The sequence below is a fragment of the Canis lupus genome, chromosome 1 (genome assembly GCF_011100685.1).
Source record: "Canis lupus familiaris isolate Mischka breed German Shepherd chromosome 1, alternate assembly UU_Cfam_GSD_1.0, whole genome shotgun sequence".
Lineage (NCBI taxonomy): Eukaryota > Metazoa > Chordata > Mammalia > Carnivora > Canidae > Canis > Canis lupus.
Window position 1 is genome coordinate 48,501,003 of NC_049222.1, and position 26,309 is coordinate 48,527,311.

Here is a 26,309-nt window from a genome sequence, read left to right on the forward strand (position 1 = left end):
ACACACACACACAGAGGCAGAGGGAGAAGCAGGCTCCATGCAGGGAGCCTGACGTGGGACTCGATCCCAGGTCTCCAGGATCACGCCCTGGGCTGAAGGCGGCGCTAAACTGCTGAGCCACCCGGGCTGCCCTACAACCAGTTTTTAAAGAGCATGTTTTATGTATGTCTCTTTCATCCTGGGTGCTTTTAAGTGTAGAAGTGTATTAAGTAGACTCCTCTTCTGTCAGCAATGAAGGGATGGCACAAATAAATCAGCACCAACCTTGTTGTGGTTCTGTGTCCCGGGCCTTCCGAGTGGCACAGTGCTTGAGGGGACACCAGGCCTGGTCAGTATCCTATTCTTGTAACTACAGAGTTTTTTATGATTGCGTCTCTTAGGGACCTTTTTTTTTTTTTTCTGAACCAAAATGATCTGTAGAGCTAATAAAAAAATAAGTACTTACCCTGTACCAGATACTCCTGTGAGTACCTTCTGTGCCCCACTTCATGTGATCCTCACAGCTATTCTCCCCATGAAGACGTTTCTCTTAGCATTCCCATTGTTACAGATGACAACACTGAGGTGCGGAGGAGTCACATGAGTCTTCCAAGGTCACAGTACACATCAGAGGGCTGAGACTGAAGCCTGAGTAGTTGGCTCCAGAGCCCATGTTCGTGACATAAACGCTGCCACCTCTCAGTAACAGGTGGCAGTGACCAAGCACTTAACAAGGGCTTTTAAGTAATAGCCCATTTAATGATCACAGCAACTTGGGCGGCGGGGCAGCTCAGTGTTCTGAATTCTATAGCTCAGAGAGCAGCAGTCCTGAGAAGAGAGTGGCCCACCCCGGGTCATCCTGCTGGTCATGGTGGAAGGCCTTCCAGCCTGGCGATCTGCCTTCGGATCCCAGCCGCTTCACCACCGGATGCGCTGCCTGGAGCTGGGCCAGGGTGCTGCTGTTGGCTGGCACCTTGCCTGAGCTGGCCAGTGTGTGGCCGGCTTCCTTGCTCTCTTTGCCCTGGGAGGGGTAATCAGTGGCCTAACTACCGTGCTCCTGGGTGCCAGTCATGGGCTTGCAGCCTGGCGAGGATACATATGAATTCATGGTTCCTTGAGGAGCGTGGAGGAGCATCTTGTTCATTAAAATCTGTATTGAGGTCGTCGGGCCTTGAGTGTTTGCCTAGTGGCTTTTTTGATTAGGGTAATGATCAATTATTTGTGATCTATTCAAGTTTGAAATTGGAATATATTCAGATATATTCAACATATTTCACCGATCGAAATGTCAGCGTTTCTTCTTCTGTTCTTCCCCTTCGAGTTCTTCTTTTCAAAACCCATTCAGTGGTAGGTTTCAAAAGGAAGGATTTTGGTGAGGGAGCCAAAGAGTGAGAGTGAGAGCATGGCGGGCCTCCTTCCTGCCTCTGACCTCGGGGGTTCAGATCCCACCTCCACCTCCTGCTGACTGGGCCTCAGCAGCGAAGACTACCCCTCCCCACCCCGGGCCTCTCTTTTCCAGTGTGTAGAAGGGCTGATAATACCCGTGCTTATGGGGATCCCTGGGTGGCGCAGCGGTTTGGCGCCTGCCTTTGGCCCAGGGCGCGATCCTGGAGACCCGGGATCGAATCCCACGTCGGGCTCCCTGCATGGAGCCTGCTTCTCTCTCTGCCTGTGTCTCTGCCCCTCTCTCTCTCTCTGTGACTATCATGAATAAATAAATAAAATCTTAAAAAAAAAAAAAATACCCGTGCTTATGGGAGGATGTCGGCCCCTTTCTTCAGTTGGTTGAGTTCTGGAGCTAGAGGAGGGAGGCACTACATTGTGGATCCTCAGGGATTGGTAGGATGAAAACAGGGTTTTTTTTGTTTTTGTTTTTAAAGAAAAAGAAGAAGGGGAAAAAAGAACTATTACTTCTGTAACGAGCCTGAGTTCTTCCTGGGTGTGTGCTGCACTGTCCTGGGCTCTTCATGCTTTTGTTTATGCCCCCCAACGGCCCTTGGGGGGTACTCTGTCTCCGATCTACAGGCGAGCGCGCTGGGGCCCTGAGAGTGCTCTAGCCTAAGTATCATTGTCGGCCTCGAAAGTCCAGGGAGGCGGGATTTGAAGCCAGGCTGACAGGCCGCAGGCCAGCGCGTTGGGCCACGGGAGAAGAGATTATTTTTATACAGATGATGAAAGAAAAACAAAATCTTTGCTTGAAACATGCGAATGCATTGAGAGATTGAAAGTCCCTTCCCACCCCCCAGATGCTAATTTTTAAATTCTAGAGTGCGAAATCTGGGAATGCATTGAACACGCAGCAAAATCTGTGATTCAGAAATATTCTCAGTTTTACCTACCTGCTGTATCGTGACTTGATGAGACCAGATAAAATCCGTATTTATAGAAGTGCTTGAGCCTCCTGGCTGCTGTTTTCTCCTGCCTTCCCCGCGGTGCTGGCCTTCACTGGGTTCTGTGACAGGCTGAGATCTTCCATCCCATCTTCATCCGCATCCCTGAAAGGGCCCTGAGGTGTTTTCTCGAATTTTCTGCTCTGCCGCTTCTGTCCATGTCCGGGTTGTTCTGCCCCAGGCCCATAAAGGGGCTCATTGAGTGTGTGCCTCCCCCATGGTTTGTCTCTAGTGCTGTTTTATCAGCTCTTATGGGGCCTGTGTGGGAGGGGAAGTGTCTAGCGGGAAAGTAATGTTGGCTGCAGCAGTTCTGGAGCGCTCGCAGCCCTAATGGGGACACTGGCTTTCCAGCCGGCCGAGCAGGGCCCTGACTGAGGGTGTGGGCCGAGGGGAAGGCACTTGCCTGGAGCTGCTCTGGCCAGTTCCCAGACCCAGAGGGCAAAGGTAAGGGCCATACAAAGCATTAAAAAAACAACAGTGGGAGAAAAAGTTGGAAGTGTGCCTGCCATTTAGTGGTCTCTACTTGATCATAGCAGGGTGAATATTAGAACATGGAAAAACCAGAGTAAAGCCAGGGACAAATGGATACAAATGGAAGGAATCAGTAGTGATTGGGCTCAGGCATCTCTAGTTCATGACCTGCCCTTTGTAAGGCTCAGCGCTGGGCATCGAGAGGCCAGAGGTGGCACTCCGGGTTGGGGGCTTGGGGGGAGCCTGTGAATAGTTGTCACCCGCAGTGAAATCTGGGAATGAGGTTAGCCCGGGTGGCTCAGCGATTTAGTGCCCTCTTCTGCCCGGGGCGTGACCCTGGAGACCCGGGATCGAGTCCCACGTTGGGCTCCCTACGGGGAGTCTGCTTCTCCCTCTGCCTGTGTCTCTGTGTCTCTCATGAATTTAAAAAAATAAATAAATAAAATCTGGAAACGGGCATGAGCCTCCTGTCCTGCACCTGAGGAGACAATGGCCTTCTCAGAGAGGTTGGGGGAAGCCTCATGGGAGGCAGGCCCCTGGCTGGGCCGGATGGGTGCCTGGGGCTGGAGGGAGGGGAGGGACTCAGTGACTGTCCATAGAAGTAGGAAGGCCAGCGTCTCTGTGACGAGGATGGGTGGTGCCCGTCTCACATTCTTTTTTTTTTTTTTTTAAGATTTTGTTTATTTATTCATGAGAGGCACAGAGAGAGAGAGAGAGAGGTGGGGTGGGGCAGAGACACTGGCAGAGGGAGAAGCAGGCTCCATGCAGGGAGCCTGACGTGGGACTTGATCCCGGGGGCCCCAGGATCAGGCCCTGAGCCGAAGGCGGCGCTAAACCGCTGAGCCACCCAGGGATCCCCACCCCCCCCACGGTCTCACATTCTGACAGGACAGTCCCAGGTGCTTTGAACTGAGAAGTTTCTATATAGCTCTGTGACTTAGGGACCTGAGTTTCATTTTTAATTGTGGTTTTTGTTTTCTTTTTTTCGGTAGGTGTATCAAAGGGGAAGCTTTTAGTTTCAGTAGAATAGTCATGAAAAGTGGCTTAAACACAGGGGTGTCCAGGGTTAATTTTGCGGCTCCGTGGCCCCGGTGGCCTGAGCAGTTTCCGTCTTTGGCTCTTGGCCCTGGCCTGCTGCAGTGTCCACCTTCTTCCGTGGGGTGTGGCCGCAGCCCCTTGGACAGCACTTACCTGCACAGCCCTGCCCATCGGAGACATGGCCAGTGGGGGAGGAGGGGGGGGCTCTTCCCTCCCAGTCTTCCCTGCATTAGGCCCGGAAACCTCTCAAAGGGCCTGGCTGGTTTCCCTCAGGCTCTGCTGTTCACTGGGGGGGGGGGCAGGGAGGGCGGCCTGGGAGAGTGAGGCTAGTCCCCCTGGTAGGGGAGCGGGGGAGGAGGGGACAGACAGCCAGGGACTTATGCCCTGCCCCAGAGAAAACCCCTTCATCTCCTTTTTTTTTTTTTTAAGATTTTATTCATTTATTCATGAGAGACACACAGAGAGAGAAGCAGAGACACAGGCAGAGAGAGAAGCAGGCTCCATGCAAGGAGCTCGATGTGGGACTTGATCTCGGGACCCCAGGATCACGCCCTGGGCTGAAGGTAGATGCCAAACCACTGAGCCACCCAGGGATTCCCCAGCTCCTGCTCCATCTTTAGAAAAGTGGGGAATTACGGTGGGAGAGTTGTCTCCAGAGAAACACACGTAAACATGTCACAGGCGTGCCAGTGACAATCGGTTGCGAAGTGTCTGGCTATCACTCGCAGTGGTAGAGAAGCCACTGGAGAGTTCTGGATTAAGAGTAAACACACCTGGCTTCCAGGGCAGCTGGGTGGAGGGAGGGGTGCAGTGCCAAGGCCAGAAGCAGGAAGGCCAGGGAAGGCTGCTGCAGTCCAGTGACACATGGCAGGCCTGACTGGAGAGCTGAGGAGGACCGAAACTCTACACTTTGAGTATCATAGACGTGGGGAGTGAGGGGAAGACACAGGTCCCAGAGGACTGCTGAGTCCTGGGCCTGAGCCGCTGGAAGGTTGGAGAGGCCACTTCCCGGGGAGGGGAACACTGCAGACAGGGTCAGCAGAAGATCCAGAGTCTGGCTTTGGACGCGTCACACTCGAGCTGCCTACTGGATATCCCAGGGTGGTGTCAAGTAGCCTTTCCTGGCAGTCTGGGGCTCAGCTGTGAGCGTGGAATTGTTCGCACATGCAGCGTCTCTAAAGCCTGACATAGGAGGAGGTCACAGGGAGCAGAGCTGAAGAGGGAAGAGAGTAAAGGGCAGTACCGTGCAGCTGTGTCCCAGCAAGACCGTGATGACGTCGGTCCGGCTGCAGAGAGCCTGTGTGTAAAAAGAGACATGGGCCTGGAGGGAAGACTGGCGTGTGGGTCCCCTTGAGAGGAGAAAGGAGGGACAGCTGTCCTGAGCTGGCAGGGTTTTGCTCGAGGCCTTCCTGCTCTGGTTATCCAGGGAGAAGGTTCCACCAGCTGCTGTGTGTGACTCAGCTGGGCTGTTTGGGGAAAGGGGGAGTCCTCTCCCTGCTCCCTAGTAGCTGACACCAGTTTGAGGGAAGGACATGAACACTTCCGAGGTAACAAATGAGAGTTGATAGGTGTTTCCGTGGGTCTGGCATCCATGCAGATAGGCCGTCGGTCTCCAGGCGCTCGGCCACGCGGGCCCTGTGTGCTGGGGAGGTCTTTAACGGGGGAGACCACGAGAGGAGGAAGGGCTTCCTGGAGGAGGTGGGACTTACAGGTGATTTCGATTTCAGTGATTTGGCGGGGAAGAGAGAGAGGTCTCCCGTCGGGAGGGCGGTGTACGCAGGGGCTGGTCTGGAGTCCAGCTCGACCATGGTGGGAAACAATGTAGGCATCGGATTCGGATGCTTGGTTTGAGTGCCCCTCAGCCTGAGCCCTCATCTGGGGGTTCTGGAAGGGGTCGGACCTTCCTCGGAAGGCAGCATGATGACCACCGCAGGTCGTGCTTCGCCAGGCTTACGTGCCGCATGGTAGGAGTCATGGGTACGGGTTTGGGGGGACCTGGGAAGCCATGAGGGGGAGTTGAGCCTTGACGGAGTGGCTGTGAGGAGCCAGAGGCCTCCTGTGTGGGGCAGCAGGGCAGCAGGTCCAGCGCCGCGGAGGACGCGTCGGGGAGGCTGGTGCGGTGACCGTTCCAGGAGTGGTGGGGGGCCCAGGCCGCTGGACTCGGCCCGGCGCCCCCTTCCTGGCCAGCTGCAGCAGCGGGGTGAGGGAGGGACCGGCATCCGCAGAGGTGACTCCAAGGTTTCAGGATGTGGAGAAAGTGTAGAGGCAGGAAATGGGGAGTGGAAACAGCTTTTTCATTTGCTGTTTTGTGCTTTAATGGGTTCAGTTTTAAACTTATTGACCGTAGAGTGGTGTGGAGTCCTAAGTGAAAGCGTCCTGGGGGACACTGCCTCAGAATGGCATCAGGGGCCAGGCAAAGGCTTGGGGACGGTTCCTGGAGGTGGGGAGGAGGAAGCGGGGGATCCCCCTGGGGCTGGAGAGTCTACCAGAAGGGGCGGGGGACAGAGGCTGCTGGGTCAGAGGCCTCCTGGTACCGGCCTGCGTGCCTTTTCTGCATCACATATCTTGCCTCTGAGCGTTTACAGAACATTCCTTCTGTTGGTGGCCTGATCCTAGGGCGTCAGGGCTGTCACGGAGACTTGCTTGGGCTGCCGGTTAATTTAGGTCAGCTGGGTTGTTAGAAACACATTGGTGTTTCAGGTGGGAGGTGAAGTGGGAAGTGGGCAGAGAAATGACTGATTTGGGCAGGAAGTGGTTGTGGGACAGCTGGGACCAGGAGATGTGAAGCTAGACCAGCTGGGGTGGTGGTGGGAGGGGGGCTCTACCCTCCGCTGCTACTGCCACTGCTCCTGTCTTCGTGTTGGCATCTTAACGGTTTTGCTACTTTGACTGAACAATACTGTAGACCTGTGATTTGTCTCGACTAGGAAGATATTCCCGAGGTTTTAGAAGTCTCTAGATTTTTGGCGAAGCGCTTCAAAGTTTTTAGATGCGAAGTTGAGAGCAGAAGGAGCCCTGGGGAGGTGGCGCAGTCATGCGGAACCGAGCTGTCTTGGCATTGGCCCTGGCCCACTGTCCCTCGTGACTGGAAGGGGTCTCTGGACCCCAGACCCCCCGGCGTGAGGACACCTGGAAAGGTCTCCTGCTCAGCAGGAACCTGCAGGCAGCAGAAAGGCGGCGCGATGCCCCGCCGATGCCCCGCAGCCTGGGGCGGGGACGGGGTTGGGGACGGGGTTGTGCCCGGGGACGTTTCCGCGGGCAGGGCACTTGCTTTGCTATCTCGGTGTCTCTCTTCCACTGAGTTGGATGAGGCCTGATTTCTAAACCAGGAAAATCTGTAATACATTGGATGTTAAGTGGCCGTTTTAAGGAAGGGGGGAACACTGGGCTTGTACTGAGCCCAGAGGGGGGTTTGCACAGCGCCCCCGGGTGGGCACGGCCGCAGGCACTCGGCCTTGCGCTTTCCGCCGCGCTGCTTCTCTGACAAGTCAGCGAGGATGTGTTTTAATTAATAGTGCGTCTTAGATATCAAGATTTAAATATAATTATTCTGTTTTTCTCTGCTTCTGAGTAACCTCTCCTGGGCTCTCACCTGTGCCGGGAGCCCTCGGCGCCCCTCAGAGCCTCAGCACGGGGTGGGGGGGCACGTCGCCCCGAGAGCGGCAGAGTGGGGTACCGTACGTGACTAGGTGTTTAATGTTTAAATGACGAGATTGACAGAAGAGTGGTAAAGATAGTAGAGTGCCTGCGTGGCCCTCCGCCAGCCTCCCCCCATGCCGGCGTCTCCGCACCGAGGCTCTGTCACACCCGAGAGAGCCATGTTGGCGTGGTCCCGTGAACCACAGACTTTCTCGGCCTTTTCCCCACAGCTAGTCCATTTAGCTTTGTGTAATGTGTTTTCAAAGTGAAAACGCCCGCGCAGCTGCACAGAAGTCTCCCTTCTGCAGGCTGTGCGGAGGGACTGCGTTATTAGCCTCCACACCTGGGGACAGCAGAGCCACGACAAAGAGGACCTTGTTCTGGTGCCGGCCCCGCTCCCACAGGGCTTTCCCCAGAAGCACAGTCGTGGAGGCGGGTCCCCTCAGCTCTTCCTGCTTGCTGAGCCTCCTTCCTGGGGACCGGCAGTTCCTGCCAAGGGACAGAGCTCTGATGTTGTCCCTGTGTGTAAGTTGAACGGGTTGGGCTTCCTCCCTGAGGTCCTTTCTGGCTCTAATATTTTAAAGCTTTCAGGCCTCTTAGAATCTTTAGGGTCCAGGGGCACCCGGGTGGCTCAGTTAAGTGTTCAACTCTGGGTTTTGCCTCAGATCCTGATCTGAGTGATGAGTTCGAGCCCTGTATCAGGCTCTACACTCAGCTGGGAGTCGGCTAGAGATTCTCTCTCTGCTGCCCCCCCTCTCCCCTCGTACTTTCTCTCACTCATTCACTCTCTAAAATAAATAAATCTTAAAAAGCCCACACAAAACTTTAGGTTCTGAAATCAGAGTTGGGGTTAGCCTTCTTAATCCACTGGCTCTAATTTCTCTTGCAGAGCAGGGTCATTTGTGGGTTGGCCTTTGGACCTGTGTCCCCAGGACAAAGACAGAGGCACTCATTCCTTCATCTCTTCACTGATGCCGTCATTCTGTGAACCACGGTGACACGGAGCCCGGGGTTCATTGGCCCAAGGCCTGATGGGTCCTGCTGGGGAGAGCCGGCTGGGGAATCAGCAAAGCCACGTCTGAGCAAAGGTGGCTTATGGGCCCCAACCTTTGCTCCCAGATATTGTCCAGCTGATTTCCTGCTCAGGAGCTGGAATCTGCAGCCGTGGAAGGAGAGATTGCGTGCACACAACACCTTAAAGCAGATAACCTTTCCTTCCGTTTCAGTTCTAAGCCCGGTTTTCCCTGTCCCTGGGTGTGTGTGTGCTGTTCCTGAGGCAGGAGAAATTCCTCCTCCTTCTCAGCTCCCAGGACCAGGGAATGCCAGAGGAATAAAAAAAAATGTAAAAAGCAAAACCAAACCTCCCCTCCCATTCTCGTCTCTTTGGATTTATGGGCCTCCTCTTTAGGTTATAAGGCGGGATCGGCTGCTTGCAGGCCAAGCCTGGCCCGCCGCCTCTCTGTGGGAGCGTTGAATCCGAGCGCAGCCACGCACACGTGTGTACATCATGTCTTGCTCTCCACACTGGTGTAAGTCATAGAAGAGTGCGGGCAGCCTGCTCAGTTGCATCCACAGCAAACCCCACAGCGAAGGTCAGGCTGAGCTGACGCAGGTGAGGGGTTGAAGGAACCCTGGACAGGAGGAACAAAGTTGTGGGCTACTGGAGAACCGGGTAGGAAAATGCGTGCTGGTGGCCCTACAGTTCCCAGTCTGGGCTTGATTGTGCCAGCTAACAGTTCAGGCTGCATGTTTGTGTGAGGGGGCCAGGGTCCTCTGCGCATTTGGTCTCCCCTCTGGCCGCTGAAGGTGGGGGCATGTAGAGGGGGCTCAGCCACCGTGTGTGTGGTGTGGTGAAACGTGCCCTTGGTGGGCCCTGAAGCCATAGCATGCTGTTGTGCCGTGAGGAGTGGGGTCTGGCTGGTCCCATACGGAAAGGGTGGCAGTCCACCCCTGATGCCCTGGAGAGTCACCCGCCCTGTAGTAGTCACCCAGGTTACTTGGGCAGTTTTGTCAGGCGGGTCACCTGGGTTTAGAGTAGGTCCGCTTCTGAGGTGGGGAGGGGGTAGCCAGACGCAGCCTGGGGATGTTGCTGGTTTGGGAAGGGGCCTCCTGTGGACTCCACCACCGCTGCCTGACCCTCACCCACTGTCTTCTCTGCAGGTTGGCACCCATGCGGCTGTACACGCTCTCCAAGCGCCACTTTGTCCTCGTGTTTGTTGTCTTCTTCGTCTGTTTTGGCCTGACTGTCTTCGTTGGGATCAGAGGTAAGTTGCAGTTCTTGGCCATTTTATCATTTATAGTTACCCTGGTGCATGTTTTTAGAGACCGGGCAAACTCTACCCACTTTCTGTCTCCTGCTAAGGGCCCTATGGTGGAGGGTGAAGCGCCGCTTCATTCTGAACCCACTGGGCAAGGGGTGACCCTAGTCTTGCCCCTCATAGCAGCCAGGGCTTGAGGTTAACTTGGCAGCACCAGGTGGCCCTGACTGCATACCTTTTATTGGACAGTCAAATGTTTCTATAGAGGCTCCTGTGCTCAGGACCCAGCCTGGGCTCTAGGGAGTCCAGGACACACTGGCTGATGTGGGCCACAGGCCATGTAAACTATCCAGGGCAGCACATTCTTGGGTTGTGGTGGGGCATGAGACAAGCCTGGGCTGACCAAGTGGGAGCCGGGAGGCTGCTCTGATGATGCCCTGAACTCTCGGTGGGAGGGAGCCTGCAGATTGGCTTTGGCCTTGTGTTCAGGGCCCCAGGTGCCTTGGGGTTTCATAGCATGTAATATGAGTGGGAGAGACACCATAATGATTTTAGCTTCAAAAATGCCTCTGCAATCATCCGGTCCAACCCTATTTCACATAGATGGAAAACCAGAACCAAAGAAGTTGGCCCGTTTTCATAAGGTTCCCAACAACCCAGTCTCTTCAGCCCTATCCGGGGGTAGGAAACCAGAACCTGTGTAGGTTGTTTCTTCTTTCCCTTTTAAATATCATATTTAGTGAGCATGGTTTCTGGCAGGTGTTTATTTAATTACAGCATTTCATATTAAAGTATGGATGACATTTTAGGCTTAGCCTGTCCCAGAGGCACTTGTGCCTCCAATGGCTAGTGTCTTAACCTCAACTGGTCCTGAGCTGACGACTGGCCCCATGAAGCTGGGGGTGAGGGTGGTAGTTTAGGTGCTGTTTGCCTGCTGATGATGAACGTCATGGTGACAATAGCAGCTGTAGCCAGCCTCCTCTTTGCCTTCCTGTGATGTCACCAAGGAATAAGTTACATTAATTCTGGCACAGGATATATCAGTCATCTTACTCGATTTTCATAACTGTCCTTTGAAGATTGGTAGGAAAAGCATTGACAGCCTCATGATTGGACTCCCATGGGACCTCAGCCAACTCTTGTTTCCCTAATCCACTGTCTGTTGCAAATGTCCGTGATTATAGTCAGCCTTTTCCATTCTTGCAAAAATGAGGTGATGCGCTCAGGTTGAGATAAAAAAAGTCAGGATTCCCACATCCCTTTCCTTCTTCCCAGCAGGTACTGGTATTAGGATTCTCCAGAGAAACACACCAATAAGAAATAAGATATGTGTAGATTCCAATAGAGAGAGATTTTTTTGTGCCCATAGGGTCTTCTCGGGCCTGACCACATATATACTGCTTCCATTTGATGATGGAATGCTGCCATGCATGCCCAACTTCATGGCCCATGGGTCAGATAACACCCAGTTCATGATGGGCGGCTCAGTTCTCACGGTAACTTGGGCTTGTGGGTAAGCGTTTAGTCTCTACTAAGGCTCAATAACAAGCCAAGAGCTGTGTCTTCTAAGAAGAATATTTATCTATGGAGAAGGGCAAGGCTGTGCTCCAAAGTCCCAAGAGCCTACATGAAGATTCATCTATAGAGCCCTGCCAAAGGCTCCAAATGACATCCCTATCTTCTGCTGACATTTTAGACACCTTATATGTGCCAGATCATATGGCCCCCACAGTAGGCAGCTTGGATGGCAGCCTGGACCTGTTGGAGAGCCTTCTCTTATTCTGGGCCCCACTCAAAGCTTGCACCTTTTTGGGTTACTAGATAAATAGGCCGGAGTATCATACAAAAAAGAACATGTTACCTCCAAAATGCAAAGAGGTGAGGCCCACTAGGCATTGTGCCTCTGTTTTGGTTGTAGTGTCAGCCAAATACAACAGTTTATCTTTCATCTTAGAAGGGATAGCTCTACATGGTGCACACCATGGGACCCCTGGAAATTTCACTGGGGTAGAAGGCCCCTGAATTTTAACCAGATTTATTTCCTATCCTCTGACATGCAGGTGTCTTAACAATGAGTTTAGAGTAGTTGCTTCTTCTTGCTCACTAAGTCCAGTCAGCATAACACCATCAATGTGATGGACCAGGATGATAGGTTGTGGAAGGGAAAGATAACCAAGGTCTGTGCAAACTAAATTATGATATAGGGCTGGAGAGTTGACATGCTGTTGAGGTAGGATAGTGTAGGTGTATTGCTGGCCCGGCTTCTAGTGGGCCTTATTCTCAAGGATGAAGAAAATAGTATTTTCCAGATCAGTAGCTGAATATCAGGTACCAGAGGATGTGTGAATTTGCTCAAGCTGATATAGTAGCTATAGTTGTAATCACCACCTGATGAAGCTTATGGTGGTCCACTGTCCTCTCCAAGATCTACCTTCCCTCCCCCCAGGCCAGGTAGGCGAGCTGAATGGAGATGTGGTGGGAATCTTTCAAGTTCTCAATAGGAACATGGATGTCTGTGGTCTAGGAATGTGCTACTGGTTTTGATTGTATTTTTGTAGGTAGAGGCTGTCCTGGTGACTTCCATTTGGCCTTTCCCACCATAATCGCCCTCACCCCATAAGTCAGGGAATCAGTGTGGAGGTTTTGCCAGCTACTGCCCATATCTATTGCAATATGCATTCTGGAACTGGGGATTGAGCCATAGGATGGGTTCAGGGACCTACTGGGGCCATTGTGACATGTACTTGAGCTAAAACCCCATTGATTACTCTGATGAGTGGACTACAGTGATGTTTTGGGTCTCTGAAAATTGGGATCAATTCAGAGCCAGTGTCTAGGGGATCCCAACATGTATTTCCTTTTCCCCAGAATGAAGTTATCTTGGTAAAAAAAAAAGGGGGGGGGCTGTAGGTTCCTTTGGGAGAATGATGAGCAATCTACATTTTTGCAGTGTATTGGGGTGCTTTCTTAAGGGGACCCAGTCTTCCTTTATTCATAGGGTTTGGATCTGTAAAGTGGCTTAAATCTGGAAACTTGATTGGCTGTGACTCTCTTTTTATGATTCAGGTTAGACTTTAATTCACTTGATTTATACTTTTCTGCTTACACAGGTCAAGTCAGACTTTAGTAGGCTTCCTGTGTATTTCACTTCTAGGAATGTCATAGCGAACCAGCACCACAGGTCTGTGCAAATCAGACTCTTCTGATTGTTGCTTTGACTGTCTTGTCCATTACAGTAACCAAACCCACCTTGCTTTTGCCGGGTGAGTGCCACTGCTAGGCCCCACCGCTCCTGGGATCCAGTTACTTCCACTGCACTTTGTTTCCCAGGTTGAGTGACTGTGGTTCCTACTGCAAGGTCTGGTCTACAGAGTGAGGCAGTTACAGAGCTCTTTAAGGATGCTGGGCCCCCTCAGAAATTTATTCCTCATAGTAGTGGTAAAAGCTCTGTGTCCTGGAATCTCCTACCCAACCTTAAATGACAAATCTGCCTCAATGTTCCGGTCTCCCTAAGCCTCTGAATTTCCATTAAATCAAGGCAGGTGTGGCATTTCTGATTTGCTTGCTGGGGACCAACTTTGGGTCCATGTTTTAACCAGCCAATCCACTGTTAGAGCCCTTCCTAACTCCTTGAGCTCCAGCATGCAATGCAGAGTCTCTGCTTAGTGAGGCCACATCCACAAACTCAGCCCAATCCAGCTTTATGTTACTTCCACGTTTTCCCACACCCTTAGTATTCATTCCCACACGTGTCTCCTGGATTTCTCTCTGTATAAATCAGAAAAATTCAAGTAGTTCCTTTGGAGTGTAGTGCATCTCCTCATGGGTCATACTTTGTACTTCACCTTTGGGGGCCTGCTGGGACTTGAGCCTAGTTATTGTTCTAGAAGCAGAGAGGGCAGGTTGCTGAGCACAATCTGCATCGTTCTTCATAGCCCTCAGACCGTCTCCTTAGGTAAAGCAGGCTTTCCACCTCAAAAGGAGTTGGAAAGGCTACTTCTGGGAATGGGGAGAACTCTTCCAGTGACCAAGAAAATGCATCAAAATTTAGTAGCTCTGTGCCCCCAACTCCGTCAGGATCTTCCCGCACGTTCGCAGGCCAGGATCATGCCACTCCCCAGCCAGTGCCGTCACTTGAATATTGAAGCAGCCTGCGAGGCTGGTGTTCAGCTTGTGTTGTCATTCAGCCAGCTGCAGGATAAGATTCTGGGCTTGACTTTCAGCACTCATCTCTGTGGCTGCAGGAGATAAGGGTCTCTGTCAGGGTGCGCAGAAGCTGTCAGGTCTTTTATACAGCATTGGATCTGAGAATTCAAACCCCTGAGCTTGCCTTTTTTTTTTTTTTAAACCACTTTGTCCAGGGACATTAGGAACAACCGGCCAACCTCATTCTTTGTTTTCTAAAAATATTCTAAAATGCCATAGTCACTTAGCTCTTCCTTAGAAGTGGTTGATTAGAAATATCCAGTGGGGATATTTTGCATGTTTTCATGAACTACCAGTGTTGTCTTTACTACTGGACATAGAGTTGTTATTATCTTTATACCTAATCAGATTAGAGAACCAATTCCAGAAACCCCAGAACCAATATTAAAGAACTCTTCCTCTGTAACCACTCTTCGTACCGAATTCTGTGTTAGTCAGAAACTGAACCAACAGGAGGTATGAATATGGAGATGGAGAGAGGGAGGGAGGAAAAGAGAGGGGCAGAGGTGGAGGGGAGAGAGAGATTTATTATTATTTTTTAAATATTTTATTTATTCATTCATGAGAGACGGAGAGAGAGAGAGAGAGAGAGAGAGAGGGGCAGAGACACAGGCAGAGGGAGAAGCAGGCTCCATGCAGGGAGCCTGACATGGGACTCAATCCTGGGTCTCCAGGATCACACCCCAGGCCGAAGGTGGAGCTAAACCGCTGAGCCACCGGGGCTGCCCTGAGAGAGAGATTTATTATAAGGAACTGGCCCACATGATTATGGAGGCTGAGAAGTTCCAAGATCTGTAGTTGGCAATCTAGAGGCACAGGAGAGCTGAATGAGGTCCAGTCTGTGTCTGGAAACATGAATAGCAGCTTGAAGACAGAGAGCAGATAATCCCCTTACTCAGCCTTTTGCTCTGTTTAGGCCTTCAACCATTTGGATGAGGCCCACCCACATTGGCCAGGGCAGTCTGCTTTCCTCTGTCTACTGCTTCAAATGTGAATCTCATCCAGAAACACCCTCACAGAAACAGAATCACCTTTAGCCAGATATCTGGGCAACCCACAGCCCAGTCAAATTGACACAAAATTACCATCCTAAGTCCTCTGGTAACCTTATGAGGATTTCGGAATGGGAGTGGACCCTTAGCAACCACTGGGTCAGTCATCCTCATTTGCAAATGTGAAAACACATTTGGAAAGCCAAGTTAGCTAAGACTACAGTCTAGACTTTTCTGACTCCTAGTTCTTGGTTCTTTCTGAGAAAGCAGACTGCCTTATTTTTGGAACAGGGGTTTGCTCATATTGTGGATCTGTTTAAAATAAGCCTCGCTGTGGGTGCAGACCTCCTTCCCACTCAGGGACAGCTTCCTCAGCATTCATGAATGCGTTCTGAACACATGTCGCTGCATTGGTTATGAACTTGTTACATACTCATGTGCATGCTCATGTATTTCCTCTAAATGGAGGCTCCTTGGTCACTGAGGCGGCCCAGCAAACTAGCATCACAGCTGAGAGTGATTTTAGAACAGATTATGTTAAATTAAAATCTGCTTCACACTGCTTTCCTTTGAAGCAGAAGCTCTGAAAAGTTACATTGTATGATTCCATGAAGCTTATATATCTATTATTTCAGGAAAAAGCTTTGGGTATACATTCATACATTTTATGCTTTTTTATATCTTGAGCTTAATAAATATTTTTGGAAGACTGGATTAACCAGATGAACAGATAAATGTGACTTCATTTTTTAGCAGAAATCTTTATACTTTACAAAATATGTAGATGACATCTGTATCATGGATAGTTTCTTGGATCTGAGTACTAGAAAGTGAACACTCATTGGAGGTGAAGGAGAGGTTTTGGCATATAGATCCCGTGTGAACCACAAACAGGGTGTGATGGTCACACTGTGTTCACCTGTGTTGGGAATGCAGCAGAGTGGGTGTGGTGTGTGTTTTGTGTGTTTCTGTCCCCTAAGGACAGACCAGGAAAATAACATCTGTACATGAGGCGTGAATCTTTCTTGACATTTGAAAAAACAATCAACAAATTAATTATAGATATAACCTGCTTTTCTCCTTCTCTGTTACACTTTTAGGGCCCAAAGTGATCCAGACTTCTGCAGCTAATTTTTCACTAAATAATAGTAAAAAGGTAAGACTGGGTCGAAGGGGTGGCTAGCAGGGCCCTATAACCTTCCGGGTCATTCAGAAATGGTCCTGCTCAGAGGGTCCCTGGGGTGCACCACCCTTGCTAAGCTTGCTGCTTGGGCAACACACGTGTCTCCTAGCACTGTCACTGCTGGCCTCTGGGCTCTTGTTTTTTTTTTTTTTTTTCCCTCCCCTCTGGGCTCTTGTTTGCCAGAAGGACCTTCTCTGCCACTGTAATAGCACAGCACTGGAGAGGATGGTGCTGTCAACCTGGGGAACAGCAGTTCTTTTCCAGATGCCCATTGACTCACCCTGATGCATCACACCCACAACTCTTACTAGACATGAAGTTCCAACACTGCTCCCGGAGGCATCTGATGATTTCTTACTATATTTACTCAAGTTAATGTGGTCTCCACTTTGGGTTTCTAACAGGAACAGGGTTTTTTAATTTTATTTTTTAATTTGAGGAAGAAAGAGCAGGCACACAAGTGGGGGGAGAGGCAGAGGCAGAGGGAGAAGTAGGCTGCCCACTGAGCAGGGAGCCTGATGTGGGGCTCCATCCCAGGACCCTGGGATTATGACCTGAGCCGAAGGCAGATGATTAACCGACTAAGCCACCCAGGTGCCTCCAGGATTGGTATGAACTCAGTTTAAATGAAAAAACCCTTTTTCTTTCTTTCTTTTTTTTCTTTTATAATGTGGTTGATTTTTCAACATCTTTAGAGAAAAACAAAGGTCCATCCAATTGGAGAATTTCAGTAATCTTTAATAAATGCTAACTTGTGAGAGCCCAAACAACTAAACCCTTTTCCTGTTCTGCATTTCAGACATCATATCTTTATTTATAAACTGAATGCAATTGTCCTATGTTCTCATGGCACCATAACATGTTTAAACCAGATTATTTGACCCCAAACATCCCTGTCTTCCTTCTCCTAGCTCTCTGGAAGATTTTTACCTTTACGATTTTCAAAAAAGCAAAAGGAGGAAAATGTCCTAAAACTTAACCTTTTAATTCTTCTTACTCTTGTTAGTTTAAAAGGGCCCTCTGGTTAGTCTGCTGACATTTACATTTCTTTATTTTCTTTACCTCTTGCCCTGAGGATATCTGATTTGAAGAGGTGCCCCATGGGGTTTCCTGACCACAGTTGGGTCTTTTAAAATTTCTTTGTCTCCAGATGTAAGTCCTTTTTCTTTTGACACTGAAAATAGCAGCTGTCCCACCAAACGGACTTGCTCCCAAAAGATCAGACTCCCTTCTGAAAGATGATAGACCATCCTCTGGTAGGTTTCAATGCTCGCGGCTTTGGGCAAGCCTTCAGTCATGGAGTTTCCACCAGCACTAAAACACAGATACTACATACTTACGTTCAAAGACTGTGCATTCAAATACTGCATTTCTTTGGCCATGGATGGGCTCTTAAACAATGTTCTCTCTCTATCCCATGGCTGCTAGAAGCCAGTAGTATAGTTCTCAGCACACATTTCAGAAGTATCATTGGCAATATGTCCCTTCTAATTTTTTTTCTCCAGAGCATTAAGACTTTCCAAAAGCTGAAAACAATACACCTCAAATAGCAACAGACCAGGCATACTAGTACTGAGGAAATGATTCTTGTGAACATGAAAATATAGGCTTGGTGTCCTTTATTATCTTATAATATGTCTCATCATGGTACTTTTAATTTTTTTCTCCAGGATGGCTTTTTTTTGCTATTAAGTAGGCCTATGGTCCCAGGGCTGTGGGTAGTGGACATTGCCTGTTTAGAGGTCTTCAAGAGACAGAGGAGATTGCAATAGAAAATTGATCTTTAATTTTTCTGGAAAGCAGAATTCTACTTATATTGTCTAAAGGAAAACTACCTGTTTCTGTTTCAAAGCTAACACAGACCTTTTTTACTAAATGTAAATTTTGTACATTAAGAGGAGGTATTTGGTAGACTTAATGAAAAGGTCAAATGGATTACTTAACTTTTTTTCTTTTTGCCTTAGCTGAAGCCAATTCAAATACTTTCAAATCCACTGTCTACATATAATCAGCAACTATGGCTGACATGTGTTGTGGAGCTGGATCAATCAAAAGGTATGAAGCCTGACATTTCAGAACCATTTTTCTTTGTACAAAGCACCATATCTTAAAGACTGAGAGAGCTTTAAAATCTTTGAACGAGTGCTCAAAGATGGATCCCAAGGATGCTCATTTTTCTTTATGATAGCAACAAATTGGAAACCCTCTAAATGTCTGCCATTGTCTTCCAGAGAAAGTTAGGATTCAATGTTCAGGGAGCGCCGGTCAGCTTAGCTCAGTGGGTGTATGGTGTAGGTGCTGCTGGGGCAGCCTTCTTCCATGGGGTTCAGGAGAGGATTAAGTTCTGATGCCCCTGTGGCAATGATTCTGTCCCCTAGGGACAGATACTTGGGCCGTTGTCACCATTGGGGTGGAGGAGTGCTACTAGTATCTAGAGGATGAAGGACCAGGGCTGCTGCTGAACATCCTGCAGTGCTTGCAACAGCCCCACAGCCAAGGATTATCTGGCTTCAAAATATCAGTGCTGCTGAGGCTGAGAAACCTGCTCTGAAGCATCCCAGTCTGTAAAGCCTCAGTTCTGCTCTTCTGGAGCAGTACTAGTTATGTGCTGTCTGGAGAGACCTGAGGAAATGGTCACCCACTTTATTTTCTGTATCATGTGATTCAGATGAGGTGCTTTGGTTTAGAAAGAATTTGGAAAGATAACCCCATGACCACAGTAAATTAAGTGAAGAAAAAATGTATTACCAAAAACTTAACCCCTTTTTGTAACATTTTTAAAAACATAAATAAATTTGGCATCATTGTATGTTTGTATGCCTAGAAAATGGTCTGGGAAGATGGACACAACATGTTAATCATATGGTTATCTCTGGGTGGTGGGATTATAAGTGTTTAATATTTAATATATCTTTGTATTTTTTTGTTCTGATTTTTTTTAAAAACAATGAACATAAAAACAAAATAATAAATTATATAATCAGAAAAATAAGAAATCTAAATTTATTTTAGTATAAAGTTAAAATCTTATGTGGGAAATTAAAAAATAAACTTTCATTAGCCATGAAATACTTACCCTTTGGTGAACCAAAACTGATGAACCTGTAAAGTCAGTTTTTACATGGGCCCCTGGGTAACACGTTGGAAGTAGAGCATATGGAATGGCTTTACTTTGCTGACAAGTGTGAGGTTTTCAAATATGCTGAGGCTGAGGCAGTTGGAGGACCCTTCTGGGTACTTAGTTTTGCAAGTGTGATGTGGTCTCTGACCCTGAATTTCTTTTGTAGAAACATCCATTCAGACGAGCTTCCTCATGACTGTTAAAGTTGACGGTGTAGCTCAAGATGGGACCACCATGTTCATTCATAACAAAGTTCACAATCGGACAAGGACCCTCACCTGTGCTGGGGTGAGTGTCTTGGAACAGTTGCCGATTATCATGCTGCCCTGTTACATATCTGCTTTCTTAAGTAAAATAATTGAATCATACTAGTGATGGCACGGAACCCTCACCTAACTTTATACAGTGATACCCTTATAAATTCTTACAGCCTTACACACGTGCACACGTTCTCACACACACATATAAGGTCTGTTTTTACTATTTGTGTACAGCCTAGTGTGTCTACACATGGCTGTTCACGGGCTGCTTGTCGCCTGTGAAGGTCTGTGGCTGCTCTGTGGTCGTTCTGAATTGCCAGGGCTTCGGGTTTCCAGCCCTGTGATTGATGCCTTGGTCTACCTCTGGAGGCCCAGGCCTCGTAGAAAGAGTGGCCTACTTGTGTGAGTGTCTCCTTCAGAGAGCAGTATGTGGTTATGGGATAGAGAAACCTGGTGATCAGAAGTGAGAAAGGAGCCCTTGCTCTTGGTTTTTTTGGCACCATATTCTGTCAGAATCCTGAGTCACTGGAACTGGGACTGTTCTGTGTACAACAGGGAGGCCCCCAAGGACTAAGCCGGTCGTGGGTGGCATAGAGGACGTGGGGAACACCAGAAAAGAGAACACGTGGATTGTAGGGTTAGGAAAGTGGTTTCCCTGACAGGCCTCTTGCCAGGCTTTCTGGACATTCAGGTGTCCTTCCATCCCTGGGGCAGGCCCACAGAGCAGGCCTTGTTATCAGACCCCCCCTTGTACACGAGAGGAAACTGAGGCCCAGAGAGATCAGAGCCCTTGCTCGAGGTGACTCACATGGTGAGATGGGGGCCAGGATTTCAGCCCATGCTATTTGATTCTTAGAGCTTGTACCCTTAGCAGCCATGCACCGCCTGGTCCAGAACAGTGAAATAGCAGGCCCGTTTGTCCTGGCAGGAAAGGATTCAGGTGGGGAAGGGTTCCTGTTGGAGGGTAACCCCTGTCTGGGGTCTCCTTCTGTCATCTGCTTGAAGATCCCGAGGCAGCAGCTCCCAGACCCAATCAGCTGCTCCACCCACTGGGTCTGCGTCGTGGGCCTGGGCAGGTGTTGCTCGGGAAGCCCCGCAAGTGACCAGACTCTCTCTGCCTCTATTGGTCACCCACAGGAAGAGGGCCGGGCCAGCCTCTGAAATGTGTTTTCCTCGTCTGCAATGTGGGGTCACGCCCTCCCTGACCATCCTTGTAAGTGGCTTAGAATCAAGTCAAATACAGTGTGTGAGAGCCTTAGGTGTTTGTGCACCGGCGGTGGCCTCCACTCCCAGGCAGACTGGAGTCCAGATTCGGCTGGTACTTCGGCCCCTGGCTTTCCTCTTTCTCTCACCGAGTGGGTGATGATGAAGGGCAGTCAGTGATGTTATTGTAAGGCTACTGCGACTGGTCCTTCTGGTTTGCGAGGACCAAAGAGTTTCCCAGGATGGGGGATTTGTGTTAAACCGGGGCAAGTCTCAGGCCAGCTAGGACAACTCAGTCACCCTGTCTGAAGCCTTTACCTCGAATAGCGCCAGGCTGCCCACAAGGCTGCCTGTCTGCAGCATAGCTCCTTGGCAGCGCCCGAACACTGCACCTTGATGGTGGCACTTTTGTGCCTTGTCTCCCCTCCCATTGGTGGCCCTACTTCCATCTCTACAGTGTCATCCTTGGAGACTTCTCTCTTCTGTTCTCTCTCTGTGCAGGCCCCTTCCCAGCCCTCCCAGGAGCACTGCCCTGACCTAAAAAAAGATGGGACTTTTATGTTATAGAGATATTGACCACCCTTAATACAACCTCTGTTTTGATCTAAAGAGAAAGTGCTGTTTGCCTCGGGTAGCAAGTGGTCCACACCAGGCAGGTGAGAATGCTGTGCTCTCACCGAGCGATTTGTAGGGGCATGTAGTGATCCATGTGCAAACCGTGGCTTGAACTGAGAACCATCCCACACACACAAACACATCGGCAGGTGGTCTCACTGTAGTTTTTTAAATTTGAAGATATATGTAGGCTGAGATATAACTGTGTTGTTATTCGAACATCCCCCGAAGAGTCCACACTTCTAAGAAGTAGTCCTCTGTACAGCATGAATACATTCACTAATGCGATCCCCTTCGTTCCTGATCATGCTCAGTACTTAGCTGCTCCTGTCTCCATGTGTCCTCCTGTGACCCGACTGTCAGGAACGGTGGTGGACTTGGTTTTGCTGAGACCAGGGGCAACACGCACACTCACCTCTTCTGACTTCTTACCTGTCCTCTAGGTCAGCACCCCTGCCTGCCAGTTGTCCTCTTATCTTTTTAAGGCTTCCTATGTATACCCAGATCTGTTTTCCTACTCTGACCTCAGACATTCCTGACTTGGGGAGCCTTTGGTCAACAGTAGGGGTGACTGGCCTGTTCACAGCCATAGCTCTCACAAGTGCCACCCAGAGACTGTTCTGTCGGACTGTGAGAGAACTTCCCAGTGGAGTGCTAGGTGGTGTCGCTGCACCTAGGTCACTGCCTGCCCAGCCGCTGAGGACACATCTGCATCCAGGTTGAGGGCTCACCGCCCTGGCCACGCTGAAGTAGAGGGGACGCAGTTCCTAACTGCACAAGACAGGAGACAGGGGCTCTTGGCAGGCAGTGAGCACACACACCTGGGTAATCATACTAGCCGTTGTTCCTGTAGTCTCTGCCTTGGGGTGGACCTGACCTCCTCACAGAGGCTGCAGGGGCTCTGCGTAGGGAAGGACAGGCACTGGGAATGACGGGGCACAGTCACTCTAGGTATCATGCAGCAGCTGTGCAAGTGAGCAGGGAGGAGAGTGAGCTCAGGTCTGATTTGTTGTGTCTTAACTCGCACTCCCCTTGCCCCCCTAGTGTATTTGTGCAAATGTCAGGTTTGTGTTGTACTGTTAACATTTTTTATGCAAGTGACATTCATTATTTTGAATCATCCAAAGTAGAAAGATTCTAATGATTGCAAATCATTTATTATTTGTTTCCAAAAATATCCATTTGGTTCTTTCTTTCTAAGAATTGTTTTTGGCTGCCATCTGAATTTTTCTGGGCTCTGGCAAGTTCCCTGGAGATGGTTAGTTCTGTTCATCTGTTGTTGAAATGTGTTACTTCATGGGTCAGTTGGTGGGGGAGCCAGTCATGCTTGCTTTAAAGACACAGCTCTTCCTTGCATCTTTGCAGAAGTGTGCAGAAATTATTGTGGCTCATCTTGGCTACTTAAATTACACTCAGTATACCGTGATTGTGGGATTTGAACACCTGAAGGTACCCATCAAGGAAATGAACTTCACGGTGAGTATACCAGCTGGCTTCGGTGTTTACAGTGCTTGTTTGTTTAGAACCCATCCTTCTATAAAATGACTGAAATTAATCTCAGCATTGAAATCATGTTGTTTTGAACAATGGAAGATGTACAGTTTTTAAAAACTATAAGGAAACCATAATTTCTTAAATATATGGAACCAAGTATAACTTCAAGAAACAGTATGAAATTGGAAACCCTTTGTGGTGTCCTGAGATTTAGAACAGAGAGGACAGAGAATTGCCTTCCAGTTGGAAGGTCAGTAAGAGTATCTGGTGAACGACCGTCCTGGTAGAAGAAGAACACAGTGGGACCCCCTTTGCCAGCCCTGGGAGCTGCTCTCAGGCCCCAGTAGGACCTCTGGTGAGGGGTGGGTGCTGCTGTCACTGTGAGATTCCACTGTTCTGCTGTCCTGCATCCTGCTGAAACCAGCCTCTTTGTTTCTTCCACTCGCTCATTCCACAGAATAACCAGCGTAGTGACCAGGAGTGCGGGTCTGCGCTGGTGTGGATCCTGGCACATCCTCTGCAACTGAGTGTTGTTGAGCCTATTTCCATATCTGTAAACAGCTGCTTCATAAAGCTGTGCCAATTGTATGAAGGTGGTCATGGGTTCCTTTTGAAAAGTTGGTGCTCTCCTGAGCTACAACTCCCATCCCCTAGGAGAAGCCTGGTAGCAGTGGCTCCCCCACCCTCCCCACTACCCCCAGGTGCTGAGAAGTCCCTCACCTTGTCTCTGTCTCTTGGATTTGCCTGTTCTGGACATTTTGTGTGAATGGATTCATCTGTATGTGGTCTTTTGTGGCAGACTTCTTTCATTACATGTAGTATTTTCAGAGTTCGTCTGTGCTTTTGAGGGTGTCAGCACCTCATGCTTTGCTGAGTATTTCACGTGTGGGTAGACTCCATTTTGTGTGTCTGCTCATCGGTTGATGGGCATTTGGGTTCTTTTCCATTTTATGCCACTGAGCATTCACCTGCAGGTTTTTATTTGGACTGATGGGTGCCCTCTACTGAGAGGTTTTGATGTGTAGGCCCTCTTCCATGTGCTTGACATGGACTGTCTCGTATGGCCTACCTCTGTGGTGGCACTGGTGGTCCCCATTTTCCGGGGGGGAGGGCTGGAGTTTGGCTGGGTTTGGGGATCATGCACCATGCCTGCTCATTGTAGGCAGGCGCTCAGCAAATGGCACCTGTTGTTAATATTCATATTACTTTTTTTTTTCCATGTTCTGTCTCCAGACTACCTAAGATGAGTTTTATTCTTTATCTACATGATAGTTCTGCAGACATTTAAAAATGTTGTCTCAGCCCCATTGAGGTTCCTCCTTTCCTTCACATGGCCCTGGGGGTGGCTTCTGGACCCCTCGGGCTCCAGATCTCCCTCTCGGGACTGCCCCAGGCAGCCTGACTGAGGAGTGGCTGCTTGTGAAGTAGAAGGAGCAGAAGGAGCAGGTGGCTTTCCAGGTGTGGCTGGAGCCAGACAGCCGGCTCCTCTGGCAGCGGCGTCACCTGTCGGCTTGTGTTCTGCCAATTGCTAAATGCCCCTCAGACTTTTTCCTCCATAACTGCTGTTAAGTCTGGTCTTTCTGATTCTCTGCTTCTGTGGTTGGTTTGTAACAATTCTCAGACACCACTCAGATGTTACACTTCACTCTTGAATTTCTTTTCACCGGTTTTGGCCTCTGGGTCCAGCCTCTTCTGAACTTTTGAATTTGAATCTGGATTGTATTCTTTGTGGTATTGAAGATTTCCTAGAGCTTTGTCCTCAGAACATCTGGCCAGCATCGTGCCTGCGTCCTCAAGTTCATGATGCAGAGGTTGAACCCTGCTAGGGTCTGAGACAGATGCTCTGAGCCCAGGCATGCTGATTCCATCCTGTGCTAACCATCTGTGTTTGAGACTTTGCTATTTTAGAATTACCCTGAATCAAGAATGCAGAGAGCAAAGAGCACCATGTTTCTCAGACAGGAGACCTCTCCTTTCCATCTTTATGGGAGCTTTGTCCCCTAAAAGCCTTTCTCAGAGTTCTCAGTAACTTTCCTCGCAGGCTCAGTCCACTGCGACCCTATTACATGGCTCTTTTTTTTTTTAAAAAGATTTTATTTATTTATTCATGAGAATACACAGAGAGGAGAGAGAGAAGCAGAGACACAGGCAGAGGGAGAAGCAGGCTCCATGCAGGGAGCCCAACGTGGGACTCGATCCCGGGTCTCCAGGATCACACCCTGGGTTGCAGGCAGTGCTAAACCGCTGAGCCACCGGGGCTGCCCAACATGGCTCGTTTTGATTGAGGTTCCCTCTTTCCTTCTTTTCTGTTTATTTCCTCTTAGAGTTATTCCTAGGTAATTTGGTCCATATTTTAGATAAACTTGGTACACGTCATTCCACTGTTGCTCAAGAAAGCAGGTGATGTGGTTTCACTGGAGGGCGCAGCAAGGAAGTTGCCATCGGAACAGCTCACCTGGAATGATGCCATCGGTCAGGGCATCATTCTTGGTAGTGCTCTTCAGCATCTAGAATGCTGATACAGGGGACCCCTGGGATCTACAGGGTTGTTACCTAAGATTTTTCTCCACTTTTGCACATTTCTCTATTCCCAGTACCCAATAGTGTGCCTGGCAACAGCGAGGCTTGTAATAAATATATATGGGTCGAATTGAAGGGTAACACCATAGCACTTCACAGATGGAGACATTCAAATGGCCAACAGGCTTGTAAAATGATGTGTATCCTTGCTATAAACCGATGAGTCAGAGAATTCAAAAAAGAATGCTTTTTTTTTTTTTTAACCTGGCAAATGGTAAAACACCTGCAAGAAAAATGACATCTAGGATTAGTAAGATGCAAGGACACAAACTCTTCCATACAGGTTAATGGGGTATAAATTGATTTCAGTGTTGGGAGCAGTTTGTTAGTGTATCAGAGCCTCTACGTGCATATTCTTTTTGACCTAGTAACTCTACTTTGAATTTATTCTAACAAAACAATTAGAAAAGTATACGAAGATTTGTATTTTTCATAGCAGGAAGTTGGGAGCAATCTATAATTCACTAGAATTCTGGTTAAATTTTTCTGCAGCTATTAAAATAATAAACTGGTCACAAAATAGAACAGATAGCACAGACTGCTATTGTTTAAAAAAAAAAAAAAGGAAAAGAAGGGGCACCTTGGTGGCTCAGTGGTTGAGTGTCTGCCTTTGGTTCACATCAGGATCCTGGGGTCCTGTGAGTCCTGCATCGGGCTCCCTGCAGGGAGCCCGCTCCTCCCTCTGCCTTGTCTCTGCCTTTCTCTCTGTGTCTCTCATGAATAAATGAAATCTTTAAATAAAGGAAAAAAACTACCTGAATTCAAAGTGCTGCTGATTAACGTTTTTTATTATAGAAAATGCTAGAAGACGCTATCTCTGGGTGGTGGGATTAATGGTTAATTTCTTCTTTGCTTCTGTTTCTTTATAGTGAGCTTTTTA

General features: G+C 49.0%; 1 protein-coding gene across 4 annotated transcripts in view; it reads left to right on the forward strand.

Moving 5' to 3' along the window:
- TMEM181 (transmembrane protein 181) overlaps positions 1 to 26,309 on the forward strand; it is a 74,565-nt gene that overhangs the window by 24,300 nt on the left and 23,956 nt on the right. For all 4 annotated transcript variants that reach the window (XM_038526444.1, XM_038526445.1, XM_038526447.1 and 1 more), the window contains exons 2-6: positions 9,678 to 9,781; positions 16,074 to 16,129; positions 18,121 to 18,211; positions 19,444 to 19,565; positions 22,721 to 22,831. In XM_038526444.1, the coding sequence (XP_038382372.1) occupies positions 9,678 to 9,781; positions 16,074 to 16,129; positions 18,121 to 18,211; positions 19,444 to 19,565; positions 22,721 to 22,831 (484 nt within the window). The remainder of the gene's footprint in view (positions 1 to 9,677; positions 9,782 to 16,073; positions 16,130 to 18,120; positions 18,212 to 19,443; positions 19,566 to 22,720; positions 22,832 to 26,309) is intronic.